The 25,940-nt window shown below is 37.0% G+C and overlaps 2 protein-coding genes across 7 annotated transcripts in view; both read left to right on the top strand.

The window, feature by feature from the left end:
* Positions 1 to 25,940, top strand: part of Cdh8 (cadherin 8) — a 356,477-nt gene that overhangs the window by 71,644 nt on the left and 258,893 nt on the right. The window lies entirely within an intron of this gene.
* On the top strand, positions 9,908 to 10,528 carry LOC121446828 (40S ribosomal protein S9-like). The gene has a single exon (XM_041649661.1). The coding sequence runs from the start codon at positions 9,944 to 9,946 to the stop codon at positions 10,526 to 10,528; it is 585 nt and encodes a 194-aa protein (XP_041505595.1). The 5' UTR covers positions 9,908 to 9,943.

Genomic DNA, 25,940 nt, shown 5'->3' on the forward strand with positions numbered 1-25,940 from the left:
TTCTCAGTTTTATAGGGTGGCAGGTGAACAGCGCTGGCTAGAAAAAGGCTTGGGAGAATTAAGAACCATTGCTGTAAGGAAAAGGATTGTCTGTGCTGCTATTATAGATGAAGCCATGATTTGCTGACTGATATTGATACAACTCAGTTTTGCATACTTGACTTTCCTCGTCTCACCACCCACTTATGGATGAGTTCAACTTGCTAACAGATCAAGTAACTCTCACGGTTTCAAGCATGCATGAAAGCTTTCCTTTTGACTGGAGCACTTCCAAGCATTCTTTTATTTAACTCACTTTCTAAGGATTAACTTAAGCTACCAGCAGCCTTGGGAAGTTTTTTTTCTGCCTCTTGCAGACTGGATTTCTTTTCCCTTTGCTGGTTTCCTTGAAGCCTTTTGCTTTCAAATCTCTGCTTATCTGCTATCCCATAAGACTTACCCTACGTATTGCACATATATGCACGTGTGTGTACAGAAACAGATGCATTTGCTTGTATTTGCGGCTGGGGACCAGATGTTGATGTCCAACCTCCTCTGTTACCACTTTTGAACTTACCTTTTGAGACTAGATCCTTGGTTGATTTTAGAATGTGCCATTGGCAAGAATTGCCTAACCATCTGTCTCTCGAGATCCACGTGTAACTAAATTTTCTGCCCCATCACCAGAATTAATATTACAGATGTGCACAACCATGTCAGAATTTTATGTGAGTTCTAGGAATACAAGCCCAAGTCCTCAGGCTTTCATGAAAAGCTCTTTGCAGACTTTGTGATCTCGTCACCCTCAGGACAGGAGATTCTAAGGCAAAAGGTGTTACTTTTTGGCATGCTATCCCTGGATTAAGCTGCAATATAGTAATCCATATCTTTATTACATTATATTATTACACAGTATTTTATTCTATATATTCTAGTATCAGTTACTCAGTGTCTTGCCTTTCCAATAGAAAGCTTATTTTGTATTGAATATTCCATTGAATGATTTATTCTACTGTGTTAGTTTCTTGAGCTACAGATGTGAAGGCAAAGATTCAAAAGGCAAACAGACCAGAAAAGAGGAAGTGACCTTCAATGTGATGATAAGCACAGTTTACTCTTCTAGCTTTAACCACAAGAGTAAAGAAGTAGGCACACAAAGATTCCTGTGGAAATTGTCTCACAGATAGAGAACATAGCAAGTACAAAGGATGAAGTTGTGTTACAAGAGCATTTGATGTGTCAGAAAATCTGTGCATCAAGGATACAGTTTGTGTATACGTATGGGTGCGTCCCTGTGTCCCAGCACATACATTTAGCTAATCACCTAGCTGGATACTTTTATTTCTGCCCTTAAATCTTCCCCTCTCCTTTTTCTGTCTATCTGAGCTGAACAGCTACTTAAATAGTTTGTAGTCTGGTGAAATCATATTAACTGGAGTTCATTTACAAAAACAATGAAACTGACAGAGAGGGGGTTTCCAATTGTTCCGTTTAAACTACACTCAGCTGCTGCTTGTGGCTCTCAAATCGACGTTCTTCCTGGCTTCCTTGAAAGGACCAATCTGATAGACTGTAGGTGGTCCTGGTTAGACTGTGAAAGCTTTACTCTCAGACAAATACAGCCAGGATATGCTTTGATTACTGAAAATTCTATGTTTTTTCAAGGTGTGTATTATGTGTTGGAGTGTGTGTGGGTGTGTCTATATGTCTAAGAAGAGAAAGGACTGTTAACGTTGAACCCTTGAGCCCTGAATATGTAATTAAGAATCAATCGGGCAAAACCTAATTTTGAATATATAACCACTTTCATTCACCTACTGGAATGCTTTGCCATACAATATTGCATTAACAACGAATCTATTCTGAAAACCAGCTAGAAATACTAAATTACTCTGGTCCACCTAATGTTCTCAATGGGGCATGCATTTTGCATTAAACACAAGCATTGGCCACTTCATATTTCTTTCTACGAAAATTGACCTAACATAGCCTGTTTTGACCACAAAGAAGATGAAAACAGGTCGGAGACAATGCAGCTAATCAAGTAATTCCTACTTGAAGGACCCTACAGACCCCTGCCTGAGGTATTTCCAGGCCATCTCTGTGGGCGCAGGGTGATCGAAACCAATACCAATGAAAACAGCTTTAGAATTAGAGCACCTCGCTGAGGACTGAGTATTTATGTAGCTTTTTATTTTCTCCCCTTTCTCCTTTCCACTGGAGAAGCGAATTAACTTCTTCTTGCCAAGGAAGTACAAACTTGCTAAGCAGAATCATAAAAGTACTATTCAGGGACTTGGTATTTTTACTGTAAAAATAGATACTGTTTTATGCTTATGCAAACTAGGTTTAATTTGCCCTCATAAAATAGAATTTGCATTACCTTGCTTCTGTTGTTTGGAAATTAGATAGCATTAAAAAATATAATAAAACACAGTGTACATTTACTTCTATTCCCTTTTATGGAGATGAATTTTATTGGCATCTACTGGTTATTTGAGTCAATTGCAGACATTTTCCTTAAGTTCACTTTAAACTTTTGCCATGTGACTGTGTTGCTTGTGCAAGGATTCTCTTGCCTAATTTAAAACAAACCAATGAAACAGCTCTTCAGTTGGAAGATTAGTGCTTTTGGAAAATTGGGTCAGAACAGATCTAGCATTTATATCAGGGGTTCTCACCCTTCCTAATGCTGCAACCCCTAAATACAGTTCTTCATGTTGGGGTAACTCTCATCCATAAAATCATTTTGTTGCTACTTCATAACTTTATTTTGATACAGTTATGTATCATAATGTAAATATTTGATATTTAGGATATGTGACCCTCAAAGGAGTTGTTACCCACAGGTGGATCAACACTGATTTAAAACATAGGTATTATTTATTCATGAAGCAAATGTATATGTGTGTTGTAGGTGGGCAAATTGCACGATTGATGATAATTATCTTCTTAAATTATATGTGAAAAATTATATTAAAAATGTTAAGATGTTAAGCATTTTAATTTTTGTCGTCCTTGAACACTAGTACATATATCTTAATTCATTTGTCACACTTCTTCTTTAATGCTGTTTTATTTTGTGTTTCTGTGTGTGGTTTATGCTTGCACATATGTGTACACTTGTGCATATGTAGAGGTCAGATGTCAATGACTCCATGGGGCAGCCTTTTAAAACAAGGTCTCTCACTAAACCTGGAGCTTGCCATTTCTCAGCTAGGCAGGCTGGCCAGTGACCTTCAGACATCCTTTCATCTTTGTTATATGCAGCCCTAATCTTGCAGTTGTTCATTGAGTCAGGTATGCCCTGCTCTGATGTAGGTGGTGGAGATAGGAACTCTGGTCCCTCCCATGCTTATACAACAAATCAACTTACATATAGAAATTGCCCCAACACCACTCAATGACTTTTGGCCTTTGCCAATTGTGGTACCAGGATGAAGTATATTTAACTATTTACTCATTTGTCCCTGGTATTCAAGCATTCAAGCACTTGCTGTGAACTGAGCCCAGTAGATTTTAATTATGTAAGGCCAATGAGACTTCATATATAACTTAATAGGGAAGAAGGAGGAGTTGAATTGTTTTCTCATAGACTATTAAAAGTATCCTTCCTGTTGTAATTTCCGTACCCAAAATTATTGACAATTTTCTGCATCTATCTTTCAATAATGGTAAAATTTTCTTTGTGACTAGTGATAAATAATAAAATACGACAGAGTAAATGAAGATTGTCTTTATGAGATACTAGGACATATGTTTAAAAAGTAAAACCCTAAGGTATTACAGGATATCGGTAATTTGCAGTTGACTATAGTATGATCATTAGGTAGAAGTCCATTTCTTATGGCTTTAGTAGATCTATGGCATATTTGTGTAATTTCTGTAACTGTATTACCTCTTCATAGGTTCAAGATCTACTTTGGAAGGTCAGTGCTGGATTATAATATAGTAAAATTAAGTTTTTATGTATTATCTTTCAGTATTATTACTACCAGAGTTTAAATTCACAGATGTGTATAATGTTATACTTGAACTTTATTTATTATCAATTCAGATAGTTATTGTTTATATATGTGAGACTAAGTGCTTTTGTATGCTATGCATTACATTTACTTCTGAAGCCCATGGAAAGCAGATAAAGGCGGTAGATCACTGGTGTGGGAGAATGGTCTATATACTGTAAATTACATTTTAAATAAACACTGATTGGCCAGTAGCCAGGCAGGAAGTATAGGCAGGAGAACCAGACAGGAAATAGAGGTGGGTCAATGAGAATAGAGAATTCTGGGAAGGAGGAAGCCCTCGGGTCTGAAGTCCTGGCTCAGCCATAGAAGAAGCAAGATGTGACTGCCTCCCTGAAAAAGGTACTGAGTCATGTGGCTAACACAGATAAGAATAATGGGCTAATATAAGTTATAAGAGTTAAAAGGAAGCCTGAACTAATGGGCCAATCAGTTTATGACTAATGTAGGCCTCTGCAATTTTGTTTGGACTTAAATACTGTGGGAACCAGGCAGGACAGAAAACCTCAAACAACAGATCCCTTGAAACTGGAGATGCATGTGGTTGTGAGCCACTATGTAGGTGTTAATATTGATTCTCAGTATTCTGCAAGAGAAGTAAATGCTCTTAAATCCTGAGGCATCTCTGTAACCACTCCTTATGGTACAGGCAATGATTGGTAAGTTTCTGACAATCAAATGCTATAATCATCCTGCAAATATTTTCAAAAGCATTCTTGTTCTACAAGGTAATTCTGAATATTTATCAGAGATTAAATTTGGACCTACATGCTAGTTAGCTAAATATATTTGAATCAAAGCTCTAGTACTTTTTAAAGACAACTCTTGTAAAACAAGTTATTAGTATTGGTTTTCAAAGATTTGTTTTGAGAATAAATAGCAAAGGAGGAAGAAGTTAAAAATTGGGTAGCAAACAAATTCCATATCTAGGATTTATTTTTCTTTTGTGTAAAACAAGTAGATGAAAATGGACATAGAACTTTGAAATGTACCTTACTGAGCTATAAGAAGCTATGTGAGGTATCTGTAACTGTGACAAAAGACCTGAGTAATGAGCAGATTGATTCAAAAGCAGGGATTGACTATACATTTCCACTAAGGGGTTTCAGCCCATAATCTGTTACTTGACTGTATCAGACATAGGTCTATGGAAAGGAAAAAATATCCTGGAGAAAGTGTATGATGAAGAATAGATGCTTACCAGAGGACAGTCAAGAATGGGGGGGGGAGAGAGAGAGAGAGAGAGAGAGAGAGAGAGAATATCCCTTCAGAAGTAGACTCCTCCATCATCAACTCACCTCCTCTAACCAGTTGCTTTGTAATATTCTATTCAGTATGGTCTCCTCATAATCAATGGATTAATCCACTTATAAATAGTGACCCACTGGCAAACAGTGCCACAGGAAAGGAAGCAATCCTTCATTCTTGGAGCTTGTGGAAGAGCTCTTCATATCTAAAACATAACTGAAATTGACATGCTCGAAATAGCTCTCATTGATCTCCTAATTTGCAATTATACCTTCCACTAGTTAACACAATTCTATAAAGCTGCTTAGTATAACATTAAAGAAAATGTGATGTCTTGGTTTCAATTAACTATAATTAGTTCTCACTCTTTAATATTTGACAGAGAAAATCTATACAACACACAATATTTCTTAACATTTCATACAATTATAATATATTGCATTTGTATTATAATTATTATTGTTACCAAAGATAAAAATGGTTTCATGGATCAGATTTTGGGTTATAATGGCAGGTATTTATTTATATGTGTCTTCTTTTTCTTAATTATTTTGATCTTTTCTTCACTATATGCTAGATTATTTCCATAAAAACAATATAAGAATTTGCTAATATATTTACTTGTTTATCAATTAACACAATTTATAGCATTCATCTTAGAAAAATAATGTGATGATGGAGGTCATAAATCAGAACTGTAGAAGATCTCAAATGCCTTTGAAATTATATATCCTACTCACATTTTTATATGCATGTTTTTCTCCCTTTTCACCCCTATCTTTGATGTCTTTCTTAGTTCATTTAGACACCATGACATAATTTCTTAAATTGGGCTACTTATGAACAGGAGGTACATATCTCACCATTCTCGAGGCTTGGAAGCTCAAATGCAAGACAACAAAATATTGGCTGCCTGATGAGGGTTTCCTTTACACATCTTCCCATTTCCTTACATGGCATAATGGTTGAGGGATTATGGTATATCTCCTTTAGAAAGGATATAGATCCCAGTCATGAACATTTGGCCTGCAAAACCTGCCAATACCCTTCTAGATTCTAGCTGTTTCACTCTGAAAACCACAATTTCCTCCTTCTGTCTTTCTCCTTATTCTTTTTCTTCTATTTCTCTGTTTATGTGCAAGGATGTGCTTGACAGAGGGGGAGGAAGAGAGAGAAAGAGTGAGAGAATGAGCATGCGCTTTCCATAGAGACTATATCATGTATATATGTACAGAGTGCATCAAAGAACAACTTCTACCTGTGTATGGCAAGGTCTCATCATTATTAATCCCCTCTGTACACTATACTAGCTGGTTCAGAAACTTCAGACATCTTCTGTTTCCACCTGATGTTTTCCCTTAGGTAATTGTGGGGTTTACAGATGCCTATTGTTGTGTCTAGCTTTTGCATGCATTATGGATAATCTGGACTCACGGTGTCAGGATTATATCTTAAGCACCTCACCCAGTGAACCATCTATACAAACTCATGAAGTAGAATTTCAATTTTCCATATTGGGGAGTAGAATTATGAATTTTGTTGAGACTTGCAGTTTATATAATGTCAGAATCCAAATAATTATCTACACACATAAGTTGTTGCAAAGATCTAAATAATCTTGATCCATCTTACCAGTCAATATACTGACTTCATTATCATAAAGACAATGCAATTTGATTTGTATTTTAAGTGCATTCAGGACACTAGTCAGACATTACTTTCCTTTATCCAAAGAAGGTGAGTTGTGCAGATTCTTAGCAGAAAGCTTGATGTTGTCTCGGGCTGTCTTGTCAGCTCTCTGCAGAGCATGGAGCCATGTAAGAGTTATTTGTGTTTCTTTAATTTCACATGTTTTTTTTTTCTTTATCCTCTCAGTGGATATTTCCTGGGATTTCTGTATAAGCTGGTTTTTTTTTTTTTTCATGTTGAAGTCACTTCTTCTGCCATGTCAACAACCAGTCTCACTCCTGGCTTTTCTTTAAAGATTCTAGAAGATCTTTAAATATTTGCATCACTTAAGGAGAATTTTTCTGATACATCTTCACGGGGTTAAATTTGGTACATCTCACCCGAAAACCAATGCCTTTCTTCTATAGCATCAAACAAGCAAAATCCCATAAGTAAAACCATAAGTTTACTTCTTTCATTGGCCAGTGATTATTATCATTTTCTAGTTGCTTATCGTGACAGCCTCCTTACCTAACATTGTAACAGGCTTTTGAATTTTACTACAAGGCTCATGGTTTATTGGTAAGGTTGTGGCATCTTTCTCCTTTGGCAACTACATGGAGTCTGCCTGAATCTGCCTTCTTTCCTCTTCTATCTCCTCTTGGATTTTCTGTCTTGCTATATTATGCCCTGACATAGGCCAAAACAACTTCTTTATTAACTAATGCTAAACAACTATATTCACAGCATTATAGGGGGAATCCCACATCATCTCTACTTTCCTGTCTAAACAAAAAAAAAAGTTTTTACCTATAACATAGTAAAAATACATATAACAAAACAGGCATCAAGCAAGAATTGCAGTTACAATATTTTTTGTGAGTTTAAAGTTTTATTGTTAAATTATCTTTTATCATTACCAAGCAAACTATAACTAAAACTAATTCTCTTGAACTCCATCAAAGATCCTAGAAGGATATAATATTACCTGAGTAAAAAGGAAGTCCAATCAAGCAACTTCAAAAAGATACAAAATGACAGAAACAACCTTCTCCCTGGGCAATTACCCAAAGTCTTATTTGCAATGTTGGAACTTTGAATAAGGCCTAGAACATCTGACAGATAATTTTCAGAGGTAGGAAAATTTGAAAATCTCTCTTACCCTGTCTTGGCAAGGCAGAGTCAGGTAGATGCCATGTAGCTGCTGAAGGGGAAAGACACCGAAACTTTACTGGTAAACCATGAGCCTCATAGCATATAAAATAATAAAAATTGGTTAACTTAAGATGTAAGTGCTATATATAAATATGCCTGAGTCATTGACCAAATACTGTTGTAAATACTATAATTTTCTGTGAATATTGGGTGGCAGGGGGAAAAAGTACAGTCTCTGTTTACAAATCTCTGTCTACAAAGGTATTTATCAATGTCAGAGTTCAGTTCCTGAGAATTCAGCTTGCTATGGGAGCAGTGCAGATAGACAAGGAGGCACACCCACTGTTTCCAAGATATCTAATACTATTCAGTAATTGGCTTGTTTTTTTTTTTTTTTTTTTATTTCTCTCTAACTCGAGTACTTCTACTAGCGAACACAATGAGTGAATTCCAGCTAAGTTGGGAAATTCCTATGAAGCAAATCCTGTTTTCCCATTGACTTTCATTATTAAATTGAAAGTCCATTCCCTACTTGTGGAGTGATTCTGCAGTAGTCTGTTGCTTAGCAGAAGAGCTCAATGGAAAATTAGATCCCTTTAAACGAGTCAAAGAGGAACTCAGGAGAAAGAGGCATGATAGGAATGGTTAGCATCCTGTAAAAAGTGCTGCAGTTAAAGAAAGGATAATGGGGGTTCAGAAGCACTCTCAGGCTTTCAGCTCCAATGCAGTAAAATGTGAGACTCAATAGAAAAGGAAGCAGGCCTTAGGTTTGAAAGCTCAACTGTTCACACTAGATAAATGATGAAGAGCAATTTGTTCGAGTTCTTTGAGTTCCATATTTTTCATGGGAGAAAAGAAATGAGCTTGGAAGCTCACACATTTGGGTTGATAGGACCGAGTGAGGGATATGTGTGCTGTAAATAATAAGGACAAAACAGAAGTGCCCATTCCAAAACACCTGCTATGATGCTAATGTTGCTTTACCTTTATTTCTATCATGTTAATTATCATCATTCAAAGGCTGAAAGGTGGATTGACAGTATGCGACATATATAGGCAGTAAGAAACATGAATTTAACTCTCCTCAGGGAATAACACCCGGATGGATATTTTGTTGTTTGATCACTTTTAAATTAAAGCCAAAGTAATCTTCCACTTTGATTCGTTGCCTTGCTTGATGCTACCCCTGTTGTCACAAAGCCATTTTAATCAGAAGCAATGTGTGAGATAGACAGACACCCAGACACATTCACCTTGTGATTCTGCATTGGCATCACTTAATCTTTTCGACATTGATTCACTCAACAAACAAGTATTGAACGCCTGTGGACATTTGCTCAGTAGAATAAAATTCTGTATGCACCAGCAACATTTCCCTAAATGTGTGTTCCTTAAGAAGAACTATGTCTCAGCTAAAAATACCCCTCTCCCTGTCTTATCTCAAGTAGAGTCTTTCAACAGAAAATCGGAGGGGAAAGTGATCCATTTGAGATCAAAAGGCCTTGCTGTGCTGCTTCATCCTTTCTGGGCAGAAAGTGCCGTATCAATTATCCTGCTATACAATCTCATTTGCAAGTCCTGATCTACCTTGATTTCAAGACTATCAGGGCTACACATACTTTAAGACACAAGGCAGAAGCAGGTACGAGAGTGATGCTATGCTGTGTTCCATGGAGCTATCATGTAGTTTTACTCAAAACCTTTTTCTGAGGCATCAATAGTTGTTCGCTGGAGTAGTGTTTCCCGGTTTGAACACTAAACTGATTTTAAGATTGAATTACACTGACTATAAGACCGCGGTTCTGCGGCAGCGTGTCTCTTTGTCGCCGTCGTGAGCTCCTAGGCGCAGTAGGCCTAGAGACGCCAACATGCCGGTTGCCAGAAGTTGGGTTTGTCATAAGACCTATGTGACCCCACGGCGACCCTTCGAGAAGTCGCGTCTCGACCAGGAACTGAAACTCATCGGAGAATATGGGCTCCGGAATAAGCGTGAGGTGTGGAGAGTCAAATTTACCCTGGCCAAGACCCGCAAGGCCGCCCGAGAGCTGCTAACGTTGGACGAAAAGGACCCACGGCGTCTTTTTGAAGGCAATGCTCTTCTGAGGCGACTTGTTCGCATTGGGGTGCTGGATGAGGGCAAGATGAAGCTGGATTACATCCTGGGCCTGAAGATTGAAGATTTCTTGGAGAGGCGGCTGCAGACCCAGGTCTTCAAGCTGGGTTTGGCTAAATCTATTCACCATGCCCGTGTGCTCATCCGCCAGCATCACATCAGGGTCCGCAAGCAGGTGGTGAACATCCCGTCCTTCATTGTTCGTCTGGACTCCCAGAAGCACATTGATTTCTCCCTCCGGTCTCCTTATGGTGGTGGCCTACCAGGCCGAGTAAAGAGGAAGAATGCCAAGAAGGCCCAGGGTGGTGCTGGAGCTGGTGATGATGAAGAAGAAGATTAAGTTAATGTCTCCCTGGACTGGAGAATTGTCTAGTTTCCAGTTGGCTAATAAAAAACAATTAACACTTTAAAAAAAAAGATTGAATTATACTTTAACAGTAACATATAAAATGCACAATCGTAGCTCTTGTCATTTGTGATGTGTATAGGCCATTTAGGAATGTGGGGTAAAATGAAAATAATAGGTGAGGTTTCTAATATCTATTACATTGTTTGTGTAAAAATGTTAAAAAAAAAGAATACCCACTTCCATCATCATGGCAGAAAATAACTTATTTTCCCATCAATATAAGAATTGGCCTTATAAATACAAAAGAATGATTTTATGCATCACATTTTATTCATTCCAAAACATTAACAACAAAAATAGAAGAAAAAATATTTTTTTATTATAATATATTACTTTAAAGATATTGTTGAGCAAGATTAAGTTTACATTTTCAACATTTACTTTGGAGCTGCTATTTTTTTATATTGACTATCTACTACTCAGAGTGGAATTAACCCTCTATTTTGGCTACACAGCAGAAAAATATTTGATAAATAATGACTGCATTTCCTTTTGGAGAGACCTTTACTGGATGATTAGTTCTGACTGTGTTTTAAACTTCTTTTGTGAGCTTTTCACAACTCCTTGACAAAACAAAACAAAAAAAACCCAGAAACCAACACAAATTAAACCCAATCCCAAACCCCCCAAAAGCAACCAAAAACAAACAAAAACAAAATAACATCTGATGAGATCAGGACAATTTGTATAGTAATAGATCAGAAATTTTCAAAACCAAATTTTCAGAGACCTGGATAGAGGTGGGCAGTCCTTGGGCTTCCCACAGGTCAGGGAACCCTGATTGCTCTTCAAGCAGATGAGGGAGGGGGACTTGATCAGGGGAGGGGGAGGGAAATGGGAAGCGGTTGCGGGGACGAGGCAGAAATCCTTAATAAATAAATAAATTTAAATAAAAAAATATTAAAAAAAAGAAAAGAAAAGAAAAGCAATGAACCCCAAGGGATTGGAATTTTCCTAGGAGTCTCCCAATAGGGAAAAGAAAAGCAGAACTTCGGGGACAGACAAGAGGAAGTTGACTCCCAAGAGAGATGTCACATGACTCTGAAAACTTCTCAGACCATCTTACTAGAGGTGGAGAGGCTGAAGCTAAGGCAGCAATGGCGGACAGAACCACACCTTGATCAGGACAACCTAGCGATGTATGCCTCTTGCCGCTGTTTAACCTGGACATGTCCAGACCGCAAAGATGGATTCCAGGGTCCCTGGACCACTTTGCTGCTGTTCCCACTGTTTAATAAATCTCCATTCTCTGATTTTCACTAAAAACACTGATTCTTAAAGATGGGTAAACATAGTAATAAGTTATATGTCATTGCCAAGCCTCTTAGGTCTCAACTGACAATTCCAAACCCATAATCACACAATTGGCTCTGGTTAAACTCAGTAGGGCATAGCAACAAAACAAAACGTCAGGACCATGGGGAAAAGTATACAAAAGAAGTTTTCCAGTAGTGTGGGGAGGGAACTAGGCAGTGGGGCAGTGCAGAGTGATTGAATATACATTTTATTAATTCCAAATTACATTTATTAATACAAAAGAATAATTTGAAACAAACATGTGACATGTAAATGATACCCCTTCTTCATGTGTGAAGTCTGAAAATCAGGACACTACTACACTTAGAGGAAATGTGTGCTATGCCTTCCTTCAGGTCTGTAATATTAGAAACTTGAATTCTCCTGCATTTTTGTTCTTCACTGACTTATGTGTTCTTAGAGGTGAGAACTGAATAAAAAAGGACAAGCTGGAGGCAGGGACCTGTGTTATTCCTCATCCACAGACTAACCCTGTAAGTCCTGAGGCAAATAGAAGCAACTTTCTCATCATGGTGAATCTGTGAGTGGAAAGAAGCAGAACCTATTGAAGATGCTGCAATTGTGAAAATATGTGGGGAACACTCATCACCTTTCTTGACACACTTAATGCTATTTTATTCAAACTGTGTTTATGGAGAAAATAATTTGTTGCTTCTCACAAAAAAGTCATATTTTTTCTTATTTCTTCATAGCTGTTTTAATACTAATCAAATCACATCCAACTAAAGTCTAATGTACTGCAGCCCAGAAAAATAAATAATAGATTGAAGTTGTTTTGGTAGCGTTTTTGATGCTGTTGTGATGCAGTGTATGTTTTTGCCTGTGGAGGAACAGATAGCCAGTTTTTCTGCTATCAAAAAGATATTTAGTAAATTGTTGCTTCAGTCACTGAGAAGTGTTCTACTAAGAGTAAACAGAACAGTTGAGGACTTCATCTGACCTGCCTTAGTAACCACATGACTTAATTCTCCATCCTAACAGAATCACTAGTCATTTTTCTTGTCCTCAATAAACCTATGTGTCTAAGATTCTTTCATGCAAGACAAGACAATAGGCTACTGCCGTTTAATTTAATGTGTCTTTTTATGCAGTCAAACTGTTGAGATTAAAAACCTATACAGATAGGATTGTGTCTTCTTGATAAATTACTTTGTGGAATTGTACTTCAAAATAATCCTGTTTTCTCTAAATAGTCTCTCATCTTTATAATAAGAAGAATGCACATATATTAACAAAAAATTTCTGAAAGAAACCTACTATGTATTGATCATTTAATGTATAGCAAAACCTATATCTATTAAACCCAGTTTTCTGCCCTAGTATGTATGGAGATACCTTTCCGAAGGTGGAAAGCAGCAGCTTGAGAAAAATCAACTTGTGAAGTCACTTCAAGTCCCAGCATGCCTATTTCAGAAATACATCTTTTCATTTTCCATAAATCACCTTTTCAAGAGTCCAGCACATATAGGTTTAAAAAAAGCAATGCTTTCTTTAGAATTCTGCAAGGTACCATAAAGGATACGCAATCTTCAATTCATGTGATTTTTCATACATACACACACACACACACACACATATACATATATATATACAATATATATGTATATATATATATACAATATATATATATATATATACAACTTTTACTTACCAGAAATAGAAAATCAACTTACAGTATTGTTCACAGATTATTTTGGGCAATTTGGAGAGATATGTTAGACCTTAAGCAAATTCAGTCACCATGGAGAATCCTGTGACAAAATCATATGTATTTGGACATGAGTGTGTCTCATATTTTTTATGTGCCTCTGTTTGTATACACTCATGACCCATGATGATGGGTGGCACACTGGGGAGGGGTAGATAAGCTTTATAGAAGCTTCTCAATAGGAATGTATGCTCAAATTGGTCAGATGCCTTTGACGGGCAGCTTTGTAGAAGCTGCTTCAATCTATTCCACCTACCATCTATTAAGATGATTGGGTATCACAAAGCCTCCTTTCAGACCCATTCCTTTTCACATTTTACGGCCTCTCATTTTACACCTTTTCAAAGGATTCCAAAGGAAAAAAAATGGATTGAATAATGAAACAAAACACATTTTTTTAAAGCATGCCCTAAAAAGCTGAGAGAATGCCTGGCTCTGTGTACACAGATTCCTCCTGCACCTTCTTCCAGCAGCATATTTCTCTCGATTCCCTCCAGCTGGTGCTTTCTAATTTCTCCTCAGTGTCTTGGAATAGCTGTTTTCCTTGAAGCTAATCTCTCTCGGGCTCTGCAGATGCCTCCCTGGGTCTGGATTCCCCAAAGAAGGTGTTTGTCCTCCTCCTACCACATGCTTTTTGCTGGTTTTCCTTGGCAAGTTATTAACTCTTAAACAAACTCGGACTTGTCTGCTAACCTTTCCGTCAGGAAGCTCCCACAGATCCACGTGGCTTCTGTGTTAGGGTAACCTTTGCCGGGAGGTGGGGTGTGAGAAACCTGGCATATTGGGGTGGATAAAATAGAATCCCTTTCTTTTATCATCCTTCTAGGCATAAAATGAATTTGGCTTTTTGGCAGGACTCATAACTTGCAGACTGTGCACCTACCTACCTTTGAGCAGCGATAGCCGTTCCTTATAGAGCATGCAACACTGCAATTATCCACTTTGGTGACAATTCTACAAACAACAACTGGGCTTGTTTCTTATCTGCCCCTGCTTTAGTCCTCAGAAGAATTCTGTCTGAGGGGTACGAAGTAAGCAAGTCTAAACAAATTAAAAGAGTTTAAACAAATTTCTAAATAATTTTAAGTGCCTAGAAATGACAAATTGTAAAGTTTTGTGAATAAAACCTTAATTACAGCTTGCTTAAAGACTCCAAACTCAAACATCTTTCCAGCTTCAAAGCCCCAACTGTAAGCAGAAATCTTACTGCAGGCTGATGCCCACGTCTCTGTTGTATTGTCTGGGATGACGTGGTTGTGTCTGATCTGTAGTTTTAGATTTAGAGCATATGTATTTATTCATTCTGTGCCATTTTTAGGAATTCAATGGCATGTCTTCATATTGTTCTTTTGCTGTGAAAAGACATCATGCCCAAAGCAACTCTTCCAAAGAAAAGCACTTAATTGGGGATTTACCTATAGTTTTAGAGGATTACCCTGATCACCATGGTTGGAGGCAGACAGGCATGGAGCTGAAAGAGTAGCAGGGAGTGCTACATCCTGATCCACAAGTTGCAGGCAGAGAGTGACAGATACTGACTGACCAGAGTGGGCTTTTGAAACCTCAAAGCCCATCCTCAGAGATACACCTCCTCCAACAGGCCACACCTCCTAATTCTTCCTAAAAAGTTCCACAGTCTTTGGGACCAAACATTCAAACAAATCAGCCTATCAAGGTCGTTTTCATTCAAACCACCACTTGGAGTTAGTATGTTTGCATATATATGATTTATGTATACAAGTACAAACATGCATACAAAGTGACACAGAATGTGACATCCAGGTAGTGATAGACCACTCCCAACAGTGGCTCTCTAAAATTATAATGGAGTTTAAAAGCTTTCTGTTGGGTGGGGAACTTATGTCCATTCTTATGAAATAGAGTAATGCATCAGTTACATGTTTGTACTGATGCTGGAGTAAAGTAACCTGTTCTATATTGTCACAACCAAGTGTGGTTTATAGAATTAATTAGAGCACATGATGCTTGCTAATAAATATTGACAAAGTTACTGCTTTGAGATTTGTGTAATCATGATTTAGGGATGTGCACTTTTTATTCTTTTTGTAGTACAGCCTAGAGAAAACACAGCAAGAACAGCATGCATGTTTCACAGAGTGAGGGCTGATACATCAAGTGTTTACTGTGATTTGTGATTGTAAGAAGAGGTCATTTCAAATGCTGATTTCTAGACATGACAAGATTATTTCCTGCATCAATTCACAGGAACTGTGGTTATGTGCACAAAGCATGCACAAGATCAAGCTAGGCAAAATTGCACCGTGTGTGTGCGAGAGGGACTCCACCATTATCACAAGAGATATTGGCATCTGTTGGCTGCTGAGGGAGGCAGGATCCTTATACTTACGGGGAAGTAGCTGCTGGTCGTTTCCCCATGCTTCAGGAGATAATGCCACATCTATATGCTTATGGTTAGAAATGCCTGGACTTAGGAGCTGATTAATAACAAAAATAATAAAAAGAAGACATGAAGATGGGAAAGAGATGGAACGGGGATGTTAGGAGGAAGCGGAGACTGCTCAGGAGTGATGTACAGGTATGATCAGTATACATTGTATAGATATATGGAGCTTCCAAAGAATTAAAAAAATTTATAATTAAAAAAGTAATTTCAAAAGAGTGAGCCCCTAGGATTATATAATCATACTCTACCAGGTTTCCATGACAAAAATCACCTAACATTGTCTTTCTCAGGTAGTATCATCATTGTTATAGAATATAAATGCTAAGTGACTGTGAAAAACATATACATTCTTTTTATATTTATATGACTATATATAAGCATTTTTATTTTTCCCTTTAATTTACATATTTTCATTTTCACAGATAACCTTAAATTTGAAAAGCACCCCCCATTTTTATTTTTTTTTTTTACTTTTAGAAATGGGCAAGCCATAACTATCCTAGTACACTGTTCCAAGTTCATTTTTAGATATTGATACTAAGTCTTTTAAAACATAATGATTTCATACATTTATCTTATTTCATACTTAAACCAAGTTAATTATTTAGCTGCCAATGCTATTTGTGTTCTTAAAATAAAAATAAATGAAGGCCCTAATAATTTAGATGAAGCAATAATGCTAAAATAAAACAACATCAAAAGCATTATACTCTATATCTGCCTTCAAGTGCTGCCTCCCTGAAGGGTTGAGAATGAGGCAACTGAGAGCCATTTGAGAAATTATTTTGTGTTAAAAATAGCTTAGATTTAAAGTCTGCAAGATTTACAGATTGTCTGCTAATCAACATTCAAACATTGTACTTGGGCAACTCTCCGTTCCATTAACTCGTTCCCCGACATCCCATGCGTCTCAGCACTCCTTGCACGAGTAATTGGGCACTCATGCTAGAATCCGAGGTAGCACATGGTTCGTATCTATTATTGAATTATTTCAGCCTCACAGTTCCCATTTGAAGCAATGAGCAGTGTTCTTCGAGCCTGGCTTGTTCTCATTTGAAGGAGCGAAGCTTAGTGACTGGCTCAGACAAAACTCATAGGTGGTGAAGCTCAAAAGGAAACTCAGATCTGTCTGGGCTCAGTGTGCATGTCCCTCCTTTACATCCTGCTTCATGTAAAGCTACATGCTCAGTTTTCTTCTCTATGCTTTGGTGAGTTCATTCCCTGCTTTGATGAACACTGCCCTCAATTATTGTTCTCACAGTATTTCTCAATTACAGAAATTTCACAATTTTCAGAATCTCACATATGAAATCTTGTCTATCCTACATCTTCAGTACCTCACTATGCTTTCTCATAGTGTATGTAAATCCATCCATCAGTCATGCTATACAATTTATACTCTATTTGCTGTTCTTTAATTCTATTAGATTTAGGAGATCTTATAAAAATGCTTTGTCCCATTCTATATTTTGAAAGCCAACAGAATATATGGAAAATGAAATATGCGTGCACATTATACACTGTTTCCTGAATGCCTTATATGTCTTAGCAAACTTAATTCTCAAGCAGATATAGTAAGTTTTTAATATTCATCTGAGCACCCCAGTTTTGACTCAGCGGAGATTGATCACTAGATCAAATCTCTGCAACTTTTTGGCAGGAAATTGATCTGTGAACACTTATCCAGAATCCCAAACTAATCTGAAGAAGGACAAGAAAATATTCCCTGAACTGAACTTTTTCTTCCATGATTATTGAGGAAGTAACTGCATAAAAATCCCTTTCATTACCCCCATTTGCTTCCACTGGTTTGTTCATGGCTTTAACAGTCAATTGTAAATAGGCCCAGCAAGAGCTCAGAGACTAGAAGTTGCCAACCATAGGAAGATAGAAGTAATGCATACCGCTTTTGCAGACAGCAAGGCAAATTTAGTAGAGGAACTAAGGAATTGGACATATTTAGTGAGTTGTAATCTGCGTGTAGATTATATGAAATATTAAATAAAGGTGGCATGTAGCTATAGTCAGGTCTCTCTGGAACTTTTGGGTTAAGCGATGTACTTAGGTCATTTTTGCAGGTGTGTTAAGTACTAAATGGTTTTCAACTGGTTCTCTAAAACCATCTCAGAAAGATAATAGAAGTACTTCAGAGGACAGATAAGGAGACTTATATTTAGGTGATGACTTAGGTGCTTTATGGTTTATTTTGTTGTTCTGAGAATAAGGAAATAGTATGGAACATGGAAAATCCCAATGTTCAGGAATACTTTCAGAGGACAAGACAGCCCATTTGATTTGATAGTTTTGAGAATTAGAGATCATTAGAGTTTCTGAGTCTTTGCTTTGTATATGAGATTACCATTTATGTAGATAAAGAGAAGGCTGTATCTGTGGAAAGATTAAAAAGTCAGAGCTCACATAAATAACGACCTGAACAATTTTTTAAACTAGGCTTTGGAGTCTCATCATTTTGGCTTCCATGGTACATCTTATATGCCAATAAAGTTTCACAATACAGAAGAAATCAAAAAGTCACAGCTCAGCTTTCAACACATTAACACTTTATTTCTTTTTAAAATATATGTGGGATCATCAGAAATAATGTTATAAATATAAATTTGGAGTTTTAGAGGTAAATCATGCGTTCAAAACACATTTTTGAATCATAGAGACTGAGACAGGAGAGACTCTACAGTAAAGGTTTCTATTGCTGTGATAGAAAATCATGGCCAAAATCAACTGGGGGAAAAAAGGGTTTCCACATCACAGTTCACCATTCAAGGAAGTCAGGACAGGAACTCAAACAGGAAAGGAATCAGGAAGGTGATACAGAAGCAAGGTCCTGGAGGAATACTGCTTGCTGACTTGCTCCCTAGGGCTTACTCAGCTTCCTTTGAAGGTACATCAGAATCACCTGCCCAGGTAGGGTGCCGCCCACAAGAGCTGGGACTTTGTTTGACAATCACTAATTTAGAAATGCTCCACAGACTTAACTACAGGCCAGTCTTATGGAGACATTTCTCAACTGAGGTTCCCTTACCTAGTGACTTTATCTTTTTTGTCATAAAACTTCTTAGAACAATAGACTAAGATTCCTTGAAGCTATGGTTCTCAACCTTCCTATGCTGCAATTCTTTTGTATAATTTCTTATGCTGTGATGATCCACAGTGGTAAAATTATTTTCTTTCTACTTTCTAACAGTCATTTTGCCACAGTTATGAATGGTAATATAAATATAAACTTATATTTATATTATAAATACAAATATATTTAATATAATATAAATAATTACATTTTGAAATGGTCTAAGGTGACTCTTGTGAAAGGATCATTTGATTCCCAAAAGTTGAGAGCTGCTCCCTTAAAGACAGTATGTAAAAAGGAAAATTGAGGAAAGCATTATGCAGGAGTAGAATCTTTTGAGTTCTGCAATGTGATGAGTATAGCAGACAATGAGCATGTTAAGGAAAAGAATGAGGGGAAATAAAACTTTGAAGAGTATTAAATAATCCTTTCAATAATTTTATTTCACAGTTTGCATTATAGTGGATTGTATCATTTTTGGTCAAATCATGAGTAATTTAAAAATACTGTGAAAAAAAATAATCTCAACTTCCCCAGATAAAGACAAAGAGCTACCAGTCACATTTCTAGGATATCTTTCTGAAAATCTCAACACATACCTGAAATCATTGTTATAGAAATAAAGAAAGGCCCAAAGATGGCTTCAGTTTGTTTGATCAGTTTTTCCTATGAGCTATGATATAGCTATCCAAAAATAGTTTCACATCATGAAAGTATTGTGTATTCTTGTAGCAATTTTCAAACTGATTAATTTTCAAGTTTTTTAAAAATGCAAAAATATTCCTGCATTTACCACAGATACCCATATTTTTGTTGTACCATCATGGTATGACTGTTAATAGGTTTTTATTGCACATTATACATGTGTTTCTTTTGTTATGAGGATGGGATGCTTCTTAAAACTTGATTTGCAATTTTTAAAACATGGACAACAAGAGAGAAGAAGGGACTTTCTGGATATTGTACTTTTTACTCCCCAACATACAGACAACTCACTTTAAAGCCGGTTTAGAATTAAGCGTGGTTATATCAAGGACACTGCAACGATCCCAACTTTTTGAGACTTTCTTTTAACTACAAAAGTCCAGTTCTCTCAGCAAGGCTGTAAACTCTGACCTATCTGAGCAATGAACACACATATTCAGAAGTCAATTTGTGTCAGTAATAAATCCTTAAATATGAAACAATCTATTATATGGCAATATTTTCCCAAGGAATCCTGGAGGGTGGTGATGCATGTTCATTGACATGTTGCATTTGATCTGGCAATATGTAAAAGGAGATGTAAGGTAAATGGATTGTCTTTATTATTTTCATTGTTTGCCAAAATCTAAGAACTGTATTTCAAAGACTGACACTTATTTTCTCTTTCATATTCATTAAATATGATGTAATACAATAGATGAATCAAAGATGAGGCATGCTAAGAAGGGATATAATAACTTTGTTTGGGCTTGGAAGATAAATGTGGGATACATGTAACATTTTATGGGCTAGGTAGTCTTAATTTTGATACTAGTCCCATCTCATTAAGTCTATGGGCTATAAAACATGTTTCTTACACTCTCTCTGGGCGCCTATACTTCTCATCTGTGCAATATGACAAGCAATGCCATTTCTCTGGAAATGGAAAATATTTAGTTAGTGACAGCTATTCACAAGACTGTTCTGCATCTTTCTACAAATTGCTAAGCCTTTAGCATTTTCTGAAACTTAATGTGTAGCAAGAGAGGCAGATCTATTTGCATAGCCGTCAGTTTTGCATTCTAGTAGGGCTTGGTATTTAGCTTTTGGTATCATAGTCAATTACAAATGATTTATTAGCTACTAAGGAGGTGCAGTATAAATAATAAACTTGAAGGTTATAGATAAATTATGTTTTTAATTGGAATGCTAATAAATTAAAATGTCATGTTATGGAATAAGTAGCTGGATTCCCCAAACATCAGAGTAAATAGTTCCTGATGAAATTCGCCCCATGATGGCATCAATAAACTTTAGCTGCAAAACAAAGCCCTCAGAAGGGGAAATCACAGCATTCCCCCATCTTCAGATCTAATTTATTTTCAATTAAAAATTATGTCTACTGGTATAATACTTGATAAGTATAGAAGTTCTAGACATATTTTTCATTAGGTTATAATAATTTTTTCTCTCCCACTTTTAAAAAAAATTTACTTGAAGTTGAGAATACCCATTTTGTTCAAATACTCTCAATTCCCTCACCAAAAATGTGCTATGTGCTATGTAATTTTAATTAGAAATTTCCTTTAAGCACTGGGATAAGCACTGAGATTGTAAAACTAGCTGCCCAAACAAGATGAGCCAATTTTGAATCCCTATAACCCAAGAATAAAGCCAGGAGCAGCAACAAGTATCTAACTCCAACATTAGGGCAAGGAGGGGTAGATATAGGTGGATCCCTGGATTTCATTGACCAGCCACTGTAGCCTAATTAGTGAGCTCTACGTTCAATGAGAGATCCTGGTTCAAAAAATAAGGAAGCGGATGATGGAGGAAGACACATAACGTTGACCACTGACCTCCACAGTCACATGCATCTAACACATAGGTCTGCACATACTTATTTAGTCATATATCCACACACAGAAATTTGCTTTACTTATGAATTGAAGTACCTTTCCAGAGCTCATCTCTCTGTACTGGGTCCTAGTACCTGTACTGACATATAGTTCTAAAGATGTCTAATACATTCAGTGTTTGACAGATGACATCACATTTAGGAGCTGAGAGAAGCGGCCACCAAGGAGCAAGCAGGGAGATCCTAATCAGATAAGTGGACTGAGTTAAAGGAGAGATTTGGCAATTGTGGAAGTTTACATAGCAAATGAAACTGGAAGTGAGATCCTGTCAGTATAAATACTTGTGCTTAAATTTGCTTTAGCCCTTGTGTTTTCCACTCCAGTCATTTGTTTCACTTCATCTGCTGTATAAGGGGAAGGGGGATGAGGTAGAAGAGTGCACCTGTAGTGTGTGTCGTGGCGGGGGGTGTAGTCATGTGTGTGTAAGGGATAATCACCAGAGAAGGACATCTGGTATTCTGCTCTTTCTCTCGTTTTGTTATTGGCCCTATTCTTTCCAGAAAAGATCTGTCACCGAGTCTGGCTAGGATGGAGACCAGCCAACCTCAGTGACCTTTCTGTGAGCCACCCATAGAGCTGGGGTTACCGGTACACATTATCACACCAAGCCGGATGGAAACTTAGGTCACCTTGCTAATCCAGTAGGTGCTTCTTACCCTAGTAAGAAGACCCCAACCCACAATACCTTGCAGTTTGAGATGACTTCTCGTATGAAGGATCTATTCCTATAATTAATATTCTTTATCTCATCAGAAGAACAGAAAGCAAGAATACAACTCCACTAAGGCAGGAGAGTGAGTCCTCATTTATACATAACTATGATAAGGAATGGTAGTTTCCTTCTCAGAATGAACTGCTTTCGTTTTGAAACTACTAGTAAGATCATAGAAATCATGTGCACTATAAAAAGGGTGTCATTTGAGATGGCTGAGTAATTAATTCACTTCTCATCAGCTTGTCCAAAACCACTGATGGATCACTTATAGCTGGGTATCATTAAGTACCTGTAATGTAGACACTCAATGAAATCATTTTATACTGGATTTAGAGAATTAAAAAAAAATGCATTGCTATTTCTTGATGACTCAACGTGAGATGCTGCCGTTTTCTGGGGCATCAATGAGATTGTACCATTTGTCTCTTTTAAAGCAATTTAGTTCCATTAAATTTAATAATATTTAGTACTTTTAGGATATCATCTTCTTTCAAATGGAAACATTAACTGCTGTAATTAATCTTCCCTGCACTTCCCCAGGCTAAACATAGAAATAGAAAGAGAGACAGCAATTAGGAACAGGTGTGTCCTGGATAAAACAGGAAACACAATTGAATGTTTAGCCTCCGACTAAGGACTCCAGGGTTCACCTTCTGCTTGTAGAAGTTTTTCCTTTAGGGAAGTGAGCGTTTCAATTCACAGACATCAAAGATCACAATGAAGTCTGATCAGTTTGGAGGATGTGTGCAGATCTCTGTATAGATATTCATAATAAGATCTACAGTTTAAGTGAAGTCTGTAAATAAATGAACTTCTTAGCAAATTTTCATATTAAATATTATTATGTATGTAAATCTGAGAAAGGTGGGGATGTATGTAGGGATATACACATATACTTGCATACACATAGTTAGGTAAAAACAATGGAAAAAGAGCTCTTGAATTTGAAAGAGAACAGGAGTGCATATGGAAGAGTTAGAACAGAGGAGAGGGAAATAGCAGGATCCAAAGAAAGTTTTAAAAGGGAGTAGGGGTTAAAAGAGCAGATAGGAAATAACAAGACTGATTCTTGCGTCTCCAGTTTTGCAATTACAGGACATGCATATTAAAGTGTCTGCTGTCTGCCTCCCCCCTCCCCCCACCTTCCCTTCCTCTGGTCCTGTAAACATCATCTATGGTGATTCACTCACCCCCAGTGAAAAGTAGTGTTAGTTTACTTCCCTACCCATTGTACTTCAATGACTTTGCTACTGTGGCACAAGGAATGCTTTTGTTAAACATCATGTGTATGCCTTCTGTCTCCAAATCTTTGACAAGTGTAGGTCTGTAACAATATTTTCGAGGTTTATATGGATATGAACACTAGTTACAAGTTCAGTTTTCAGAGAATGGACTCACTGACTACATCTTCAAAAGCGTCACCCCACAGAAGGACATCAGACAGTTCTGTTGTTTTTATCATAACACACACATTCATGTCTGCAGTGAGAGTTAAGCTTTATCTCTACCTGGTTCTCACTGCAGCCTAGTGACTTGGGCTATAAAGAAGCCTTGTTCAGGCATTTTTAATTCAGAAGCCCCCCAAAGAAAGGTCATTTTCTTTGCATTCAAATTCCAGAACCACTTCAGTATAAGATAATACAACAAAGTTAGTTTTACTTAGCAGATAAAAAGAACCTCAGAAATTAGACAATCCTGAAGTTTTTTTAAAAAGTTTTCTCAAATTATTTTTTAATTCACTATTTATTTATAGCTGGGTAATAAAAAAATATTCAGAAAGTAAAATCCCTGGAGACATCATTCAGTTTTGTTTCTGACTAATAAACCATATTATCTGCAACACCCTGCCTGCGCCCACCCCCACCCCCCATTGACAAGTGCCACTTGTCAAGATAAAAGCCTTCTCCATCTCTGGTCTTTTCTTCTTTAAGTATCTGCAAAGCAATGGTCCGTTCATATTTGACACGTGAGATACCTTTTACCACTTCAAGTGACATCTCTTGAGCCATATGCATTCTCTCCCATCAGTATGGTGAGTTTAGTTGTTTCCATATTTTAGCAAGTTGTGATGTTTGGACAGTCTTTATTCACTGACCCTTGCTAAAAGCATTAAAAGTGACAGTACCAGCCTACAGTATAACTGCTTAGCCGCGTTAACTATTCAATAAATGTTGGCCTTTGTCATTGTTTCTGTTTTTTAGAGATATTCATAAATGTTTCCACTCTATGGTTTTGAAAAATATGTCTTAGTTTATTCAATACTAGGATCTCAAATTATGATAATTATCCCATTCTACAGATAAAGAAACTGTGTTACGAATCTGTGATGTGGCTTTGTAGTAATGGATATAGTGAGATTCTCATCTTAGCAAGCCTGATTAAGAAGCTTTATCACACTTCCTGCCTTACTCTTTTAAGGTCTAGTTCTCAAGTGTACAGACTCTGAATCCAATCACAGACAGCACTTCCTCCAAAATCCAAAGACCAACTTTCTACACTGTGTGTAGGACTATTGTAAATGTACCAGTGGTGGCTGAAAGATGGCTCACTTTTAATGCCTGTCTTGAAAGCTTCATGGTCCAGTGGAGCACCAGGCACATTTAATTTATTTAGGTGTCTTTAGCACATAGCAAATTGTCCGATGAATACTAAATGCTCAAAATATGCTGATAATTGAAAATGGAGGAAAAAATGAATTGTGAATGCCTATGATACAAACCCAGAAAATTAAAACTGTCCTAGAAATAGGTTTCTTCCTTTCCTGTCATATAAAGAAAGATATGCAACCATGTGTTTCCGGTTGATGATGAGGGAGAATAGGAAACTCCAATAAATATTTACATCCTAATACTACATTAAGAAGTCCTGGAAGGCTAGATGTTTAATCGTAGTTACATGGTCCAACTATACATCATTTCCAAATTCCTCCACTTAGGATTTGCTTACATAAAACTGATTTGGGTCTAAATGGAAATTTAATGGGAACATATTTGTTAATTCATTTCACATAAAATAATATGATGGCTTTATTTTTCTAGTTATACATCATACGAAAACATCTTAAAGCCTACTGATGCATTCCAAATAGATCACTGTATCCGGCTTCTGCTTTAATCATGCAAAGTTTAAAGCAGAGGGGCTGAAAATGCTTGACTTTTGACTCTTCCAACATTCTCTTGCAGAATATTGGAGCTTTCTCATGAATAATACCTTGTAATGCCTAAACTATGTGAAATAGCTACTCTTTTCTCATACAAAGTAGCATTCGCTGTACCTCTGGAAAAGCAAACATACAGCAACAACAACACAGAGATGACCAGAGAATTCGGTCCACATTATTGCCTCTTTTCTCCCAGTATTTCTGGCCAGCAATCCTCTCTGCATTCTCTTTTCCATTTTCTTTTGGCTCTGCAAGGAATCTAACGTAGAGTTCTGTCCTGCAGTTGTGCCTGTTTCACGGGAAGCCGAAGTTCACACTTTTACCACTGAG

This window comes from Microtus oregoni, unplaced genomic scaffold, assembly GCF_018167655.1.
Source record: "Microtus oregoni isolate MIOR12 unplaced genomic scaffold, Mior012 000004F_ref0000308, whole genome shotgun sequence".
Lineage (NCBI taxonomy): Eukaryota > Metazoa > Chordata > Mammalia > Rodentia > Cricetidae > Microtus > Microtus oregoni.

What these genes read in the sequence shown, in the direction of transcription:
- LOC121446828 (XM_041649661.1), top strand. Translation starts at nt 9,944, where the DNA reads ATGCCGGTTGCCAGAAGTTGGGTTTGTCATAAGACCTATGTGACCCCA.